Here is an 8685-nt window from a genome sequence, read left to right on the forward strand (position 1 = left end):
CTGACTCTGATTAGCTTTTGTCATTTTCCCACCATTAGGGATTATTTTCAGCTCTAGCCGCTAGAATTTACAACTTTATTATTATTATTATTATGTTTTTAATGTACAATAAAGCAAAAGAAGTACAATGGTTTGAAGGACAATGACACATGTTGGACTTTTCTGGCAGAAGTCGAGAACTTTCTTGGTTTATTGTGCTCCCTGCAGTTAAAACTACCCTCTTTGAGTTACAAAATGCAGTTTAATGTTTATGATTTTTCATTAACGCCTACACATAAATGAGTTAACTGTGATTTGGGAGTTTACATGTGTTTTTAATACAGTTTTTGAGCATATTGCAATGTAAAAATAAGCTGTATTTTTTTTTAAAATATAATTTCCTAATTACCATAGTTTATTATTAGGCTATTCATACCCAGTTAGAATAGTTGGGTTAAAAATACCCCAACATATAACCCAACTATATAGCACCTTCTCAACTATGGGTTATTTTAACCCAACAAATTGGGTTATTTTGATTAATTTTTTTTCCATTCTGGTATTACTATTGCTACTATTACTAGTACTACTATTAATATCATAATTATTGCTGTGTAAATAAATAACATGCAGTTGTCAAAAAAATTAAAAATGCTTTATTTTCATTACATTTTAAGTTCCAGCCACAAAGTTATTATCCATTTAATAGATTGGCTACGAATCGCTTGCTTGTATCATCAACAATTAAGATTGCAGGTGAAACGGATAGAAAAAACACGACACTGAGAGGTAATTTGATAAAAAAACAACAATATTATTAGCTTAAATACATACTATAATGCAAAAAACGCCATTACACACATATATTAATACAAATGTTCTGTGTCAGTTAAATCAGTTGACTGTTGATAGATAGATAAATATATATTTTTTAACCCAACTGGTTGAATTATTAACTAAATAACCAAATAAAGGTTAAAACTAACCCAACAAAGCATAAAATATTTTTAACTCAACCATTGGATTAAAAAAATAACTCAAGGTTTTTAAGGATGTAGGCCGTCTTACAGCTGATGTAAATGCATTTTTAATGTTTAAGATTTATTTAGGCTATACCTAAAAAAAGAAATACTGTTTTCATTGTAAATGAATGTGTGTGTTTATTTAACTATTAATGTTGTACTAATTTAGGTGATTCACTGCTGGCATAACGATTTGGATGATGTTAAGTTACCATTAGTAGCTAAACAGTCAATGCACTTTTGAAAGATATTTTATTTAGCCAGATTGCTTGCATTTCCGCTCATACAAGTAAACAACTTGTTGCGTTTGTAGCAACGGGCATTGTTGCTGTCCACTTGGGAAACCCAAACCATTTGATTCACTCCCCAAGCTTACGAGCTGTGTGAGCACGAGTCTGTGTCGTGAGCCATGTGTATGCGCTTAGCGCGAGTCTCTGCTGAGTGCACACGCACAGTCGAGAACTGTAAAGACTTTTATACTTGATGCCAGAAAGGCGAGCATTTACACTTACGCCAGAAACATGAGCATTTCTCATGTGAGATTGCCAGCTTTGCAGATAAATATCAAATATCGCAAATTAAAAAAGTTTGGTCAGTTAAAATGCTACTGTAAGTAATGTGCAGTAAGCAATATTTCTCCAGTACTTATAGCAGAACTGTTAACGTCAGAGCTTATCGATACTTTGCTCTTTTATAATGTAGCACCGATACCGATAAAGTACAGAGTTTCGGTACCCCTCCCTATACGTGTATTGCATATATTATTATCGTGATCACATGAATTAAGTGACAGACAGGTAGATAGATAGATAGATAGATAGATAGACAGACAGACAGACAGACAGACAGACAGACAGACAGACAGACAGACAGACAGACAGACAGACAGACGGATAGATAAAGATAGAACGATAGAAATATAGATAGATAGATAGATAGATAGATAGATAGATAGATAGATAGATAGATAGATAGATAGATAGATAGATAGATAGATAGATAGATAGATAGATAATAAAATATAAGATAGATAGAAAAATATAAGACTTTAGAAGTGTTGTGTGTGTGCGTGTGTGAGTGTGTATTGCATTTGTAGTCCTGAGACATTGGTTTATTGTTTGATATTGTTTGTTATGAATGCTGCAGGGATTGTTTTCCTAGGATTATGCTGATGTTTGATTCTGTTGGAGTAGATATGTTTGGTGCACATGGGTTTTTTGCGGATTTCATAACAAACCGTAGCATTCGCTCGTGTTTCCTGAGCTTTGGCCGGGTGATGATTGTCTTTTGTCAGAGGTGAAGGGTGGAGAATAGGGAATCAATTTCATTAACCCAAATGCATTTAATCCCGATGCCTGCGGGCTTTATGAACTATCACACACCAACCCTCTTTGTCACTCTCTGTTTTTTCTTTTAACAGGATTGAGCGTCCCAAAATGAATATGCTGTTATGTCACTTCAAATCTGTGATTTAATATTCTTGTTTTTCTGTTTTGTAAAGCAATAAAACAGGGATATATTTAGAAGCAATCACATTTTTTCTCTGCAGTGTAAGAATTATTTTTTAAGACAAAAAAGTAGTATTCTTTTTGTATTTGTAATTTTCATTAGTTTTTATTATTTTTATGTCTTTACATCTATCATATTGTAATAGCTAGTACTTCAGTTAGATGCTGAATATTTAGCAGTGTCCTTTTAACCCAATATTAATATTTTATTTGAGCTTTTTTCAAGTTAACAAAAAAAGATTTTGACTTCGTGTTGTTATTGTCTTAACCTGTCTTCCGTGTGTGTGTGTGTGTGTGTGTGTGTTTTCATCATGTGACCCTTACCATGTGTTCCTTTGTTCCCATTCCTGCCATGTCATTATGTCCGTCAGTGTCACCTGTGTTCATCCCCTGTATGTACAGTCTCATCATCCCCAGTGTATTTATAGCCCTTAGTTTCATTCAGTCCTTTTCCGGTATTCGCTAAGTTGGTCTTCAGTCTTCACCCCATGTTCTTCTTGTGTTCATCTCCGTAAGTGTTATCAATGAATATACGTGTTTTAATAATCCTGAGATCCTGTGCCTTCCTGTTGTGAACCCAGGCGTTACAGTTATTGTAATTTAATTATGGGTTTTTGTTTTTCAGCAGGGAAAATATGTATTGTACACGTCACCATTTTTCTCAGAAAACATATTTCTAAAGGTGCTGTTGACTTGAAATTTTCACCAAATGTTGGTAACAACCAACAGAATCTGTATATGCAAAGAAAACTAAACTAATTAGTTTACAAATTAAGTTATAAGTAGGCCCACACAAAATCTGCGCGCGCAGAATTCCGCAGATTGTTCACAGATTTTTAGCCCATCATTAATTCTGTTTATTTACTTAAGTAAATGTGTAATATTTTCTGTCTTTTAGTAGATATACTATGAGAGACTTGCTTTGTTTACCAAATAAAGTGAATCTAATTGTATTTGCATTTTAAATGTTACATAAAAGTTAAAAAGGTGTCATTTTTAAATTCACATCAGGGTTCAACGCTAAGTATTTTTTCTACTGGCCCGATCGGAACAGTGGTTCAGATTTTTAATTGCCCTGCTAATATTGTCACTGGCCCCACCAAAAAAGTTAATAGCTATTTCTTAGCCACAAATAAAAAAAAAAAGTCAAAATGTTTGTAAATCTAGAATTTTAATAGTTAAAAAATGTTGATAAAGTGTTTTGCAAACAAAAGTAGCAAAATGTGCAGGTATTTTTTTTGCAAAACAAAAGATGACTGACCTGCCAAACTAACGGCAAACTGTACAAAACATCACTTCCTTTTTTTTTGTCATTGTGTACCCTCGTAAATGTCTGCTTCCAAGACGTTAGAGACAAATGTTTTCCTTTAGCATCATCACTTGATGTTGCTGCCATGTTTCTGTCTCTTAGCTGTACTGGTTGTTACGGAAAAAAATAACATGCTCACAACATTCAATCAGATAAGAAGAACCGAGAAGGTAACATTTGAAGGCTTTTAAATTTAGACATTTGAAAACACAAACGATTTCTCTATTCTGACTGTATTTGCACGCAATTGACAAATAGTCACAGGCAAATTAAACTTTACTGATAGGGCATTAGTGGCCCGATCGGGCCAGTAACGATCCTGTCTACTGTCCCGAGCATCTCACACGCTGGCCCCGGGCCATCGGGCAGTCCTTATTGTTGAGCCCTGCATATATTATGGTTTTAGTTATGATACTCACAAAATAACTTCGCAGAAATCCGCAGATTTTTACCAAAACTTTCCACAGAAATGGCAAAAAATATCTGCAGATTCCGTCTGGCCCTAGTTAAGTGTAATAAAATGAAATGACAGAGAAATAGTATTAAACAGATGTAGAAAGAGAGGTGTAGAATTGCGGTGAAAGCCCAGACGGCCGCTGAAATCTCTAGTTCTTCCGCAACCTTTTGCTCTTCCTCAGTGTAAATGAATATTAGCTGTTTCAGTCCAACATCTACATTAGCAGGATGATAAATATAGAACCAGAGTGGACATTTCAGCAAAACAATGATCCAAAACACAGCCAAGGAAACTCTCAAATGCTTTCAGAGAAAGAAAATCAAGCTGTAGAATGGCCCAGCCAATCACCTGACTCCAATCCAATAGACAATACTAAATGAAGATCAGATTTGATTGACTCACACCTGAGCAATGCATGTGACCTCATTCTCCAGATGAGAAAAAAGCCTTTTATATAAAGTATTAAACACATTTCAGTAGTTCAGCTCTTTCTCCTTGTGTCATTTTGTTGTTATTACACAACTTATTTTTCAGATTTTTGTGTTGTTTTATCTTTATGTTTGTATTGTTTGGGTTTTTACCAAAACTTGGTTCAACTCCATGTCAACAGCTCCTTTAGAATTATTTTTCCCAAGAAAAAAAAACCTCTTGTGTTCAATACTTATTTTCTCCTCTGTATAAGTTTATTAAAGAGTTAAGTAATATCAAACAAACAAGAGTGCAATTTCACCCCAAAAAATAGCGTGAATTTTATATGGAGTGACTTGCATTTTAAACACAATATTGTTATTTTCTGTTTTACCATTTAAAGCCGTTCCAAACAAACCGACACTCAACATTTGTGTTTTGTCTTAGAGCAACACTGGAGTGATTTACTCCTGAATGAATTTGAGCTAAGTGTTTGAATAAGTTAAACCCACAATGTACATAAAAGCTAGCATAATCAAATATGGTCTAAAACTCTACGATTGATTTTGATTTCATAGTCATCTTGTTCAACATCTTGTTTGCATCATTCAACATCAGAATTATTAGCCCTCCTGAATATTTTTCCCCAATTTCTGTTTAACGGAGAGAAGTTTTTTTTTTTAAAACATTTCTAAACATAATTTTTTAATAACTCATTTATAATAACTGATTTATTTTATCTTTGCCATGAATTTTTGACTAGATATTTGGAAAGACGCTAGTATTCAGCTTAAAGTGACATTTAAAGTCTTAACTAGGTTAATTAGGCAAGTTAGAGTAGTTAGGCAAGTCATTTTATATCGATGATTTGTTCTGTAAACAATCGAAAATGAATATTGCTTAAGAGGTTTAATAATATTGACCTTAAAGGGCACCTATGGTAAAAAAATCTACTTTTCAAGCTGTTTGGACAGACATGTGTGTAAGTTTAGTGTATAGACCGTCATATTGGGGTGATATAAACACACCCAGTCCTTTTTTTTTTTCAATTTAACAATAAAAAAATGGTGGAGCAATTGGAGCGGTTTTCAGACCAACCACAACTTTACGTAGGAGTGCGGCCCCCCCGCCCACCAATATTGACTGACAGCCTTGCATCACGATCATATCCTCAGTTTCTTGATGCACGTCCGCCATTTTCAGCACGTGAGTCAAAGCGATTTCATTAAAGGTACACCCATGCTCTATTTTTTGATGAAAGGCTCATTGGGCTTAACACAAGATCAACATTCTCCACATTATCGCTATAATCGGGTTTATTGCTTGTACCTTTTGCGTGGTGTGACGCGGTACATTTCGGAGTTCTGGGCGTGGGTGTCTGTCGGGGTGCACGCGGCGAAGCTTCGGGTCAGCGGCTTGGCGCGGGGTTTCTGTCGGGGTGCACGTGGCGGAGCTTCGGGTCAGCGGCTCAGCACTGTTGTGTTTGCCCTGGTGGAGGCCTGTGTTTGGAGTTTTGGAATGCGTGGCGCAACGATTAGGGACACTTCATGTTTCTGCCGCGTCACTGAGTGTGTCTGGTGTGCCTTGTCACGGCGCATTCGTTGCTTCAGTCAAAGTTAATTAAGTGTGTGTGGTTATTAGTCTCGGTGTCAAGCTCGGCACTTGTACACCAAGACTAAACAAAGACGCAAATGATTGTGTTCTCTCTGCTTGGTCCAGAGTGTCCCGAGTTGTACATGTACGGCTGAATGCTCATCCTAGCTCAGGTTAGCTTCTCTCTCTCTGTCTGTCAGCCTGTCTGTTGCAAACACAGAGCGTAGGAGCTCTTGGCTCCGCCCCCTTGTTACATTGGGCGGGAAGCCGGAACTGTGAAGCAACACGCCCCTAAAACAGCAAACTGTGTAAACATCCCCAACATGACACTTTTTAGTGAAGTTTATTCATAAACTAATTTCGAGAGGATCATGTGCTCAAGCCCGAGTCAAGCTAATGAATGAACCACCAATCAGGCTATTCCTAACCCAGTATAAATAACCAAACACCCTACCTTTAGTCATCTTCGTTTTGAAGAATCTCCCCTTCCACCCCCTCTCCTCCTCTTTTCTACAGGGCAGCATGGCGGCCCAGTGGCTAGCACTGCGGCCTCACAGCAAAAAATGCCTCCGACTCGGGTATCCACCCAACCGGTCAGCATTTTCGCGCGGAGTTCATGTTCTCCCCGTGCTTGCGTGGGTTTTCCCCGGGTCCTCCGGTTTCCTCCCACACCCCCAAAAAAATGAGACTAAGTAAATTGACTAAACCAAATTAGCACCAAATTCAATTCTGTCAGCAACACATCACCTTAGCAATCCTTACGCAGCAGGAGGGGGGGGGGGTCCTCGAGATCTACCCGAGTCAAACTCCCCTCTCGCCCTGCAACGGAAGGGAGCTCCGGGCTCGAGGATCTTTTGAGCTCGGGGCTCTCTCCCGGGACAGCATGCCAAACTAACTTATTACCAATCATCAGCTAAGTGTGAACTCTTAAAACACATTATAATAAAAACGTCTGAACTGTGTGTTGAACTGAACCTAAACTGGCACACTCAGAAGAACCATAATATTAATATTAAATCATAAAAAGGGGTAAATTATGTGCCCTTTAAAATAGTAAAAAAAAAAAACTGCTTTCATTCTAGCTGAAATAAAGCAAATAAGACTTTCTCCAGAAGAAAAAAATATTATTGGAAAAACAGTTAAAATTTCCATGCTCTGTTAACCATCATTTGGGAAATATTTGAAACAGAAAATAAAACCCAGAGGAGGGCGAATAATTCTGACTTCAACTGTACATTATTTTAAACATTGCACATGTAGCACTTCTAGTTTTGTGTTTCTTAATTTTAATGAATCCGTATTAATAAAAAAATGTTCTTGCTTTTCATTTGTTGCAAGGAAAACCCTTCACTACATATTAAATAGCATACCTCCTGTCTATTAATCACATAAAGCTTTGGCACTGTTTCATAAAATAATAATAAACAACATTTAGAACTGACTTCAAAGCTGAAGCGCATATCGAGCCATGTGTGCAGTTGCAGCACTATTATTGAACACACTTTGATGCTTCTTTCCCCCAGGTGGTTCCTTCGGCTCCTGTGGTTGGAGAGACGGATTACTCGGACCCGTTTGACGCCAGGCCAGACCCGCGGCCCAGACCCGGCTGGGAACAGAACGCAGTGGAGGCCTGCAGCAGTTACATGGAGCCGTTTGAGGCCCAGCGATTCATAAACGGTACGAGCTTTTTCTGTTCAGGGTTGAGAGAGAAACGAAGGGCTTTTATTCAGACACTGTTATTCTAGTGCAGGGGCGTCAAACTCAATTCCTGGAGGGCCGAAGCCCTGCACAGTTTAGTTCCAACCCTGCTCCAACACCCTTACCTGTAGGTTTCAAACAAGCCTGAAGGACTTAATTAGTTTGATCAGGTGTGTTTAATTAGGGTTGGAACTAAACTGTGCAGAGCTGCAGTCCTTTTGGAACTGAGTTTGACACCTGTGTTCTAGATAATGCGGTACATAGCAGTTTAACTTTGCTTTAGTAATGAACGTGAGGAGGGTTTCCAGCATTTAAATGGTGGACTGAAAAATCTTCTGTAAATGCTGCTCTCCAAGTGTAAACATCTAAGCACCACAATCAAACTTACCGTCGTGTTGGATTTTCGCCGAATTTTGTGACAGGAATAACACACATGGCTTTGACACTACCTACCGAGTGCATCTAAGTTACCGAGAAATGCGGAGGTTTTTTTTCTCTCATTCGCTGTGCGGTAACATTGCATGAAAAATACATGCTTCCAGCAATTCCTTGAATCAAATATCTCGTTTGTCATGAGGGGCATGAATGAAATTCCTAAATGAAAGAGCCAAACTGCAGTTAAAGTCCACCATTTAATAATTTGGCAAATAATTCGATTACTGATGTCCATGTAAACACAGTCAGTCTTTCTCCCCTTCGTCTGTGCGTTAG

At 37.6% G+C, this 8685-nt stretch overlaps 1 protein-coding gene across 3 annotated transcripts in view; it reads left to right on the top strand.

Moving 5' to 3' along the window:
• Positions 1-8685, top strand: part of shda (Src homology 2 domain containing transforming protein D, a) — a 40429-nt gene that overhangs the window by 6056 nt on the left and 25688 nt on the right. For all 3 annotated transcript variants that reach the window (XM_073918544.1, NM_001110835.1, XM_073918548.1), the window contains exon 4: positions 7800-7953. In XM_073918544.1, the coding sequence (XP_073774645.1) occupies positions 7800-7953 (154 nt within the window). The remainder of the gene's footprint in view (positions 1-7799; positions 7954-8685) is intronic.

Source organism: Danio rerio, chromosome 2 (assembly GCF_049306965.1).
Source record: "Danio rerio strain Tuebingen ecotype United States chromosome 2, GRCz12tu, whole genome shotgun sequence".
NCBI lineage: Eukaryota > Metazoa > Chordata > Actinopteri > Cypriniformes > Danionidae > Danio > Danio rerio.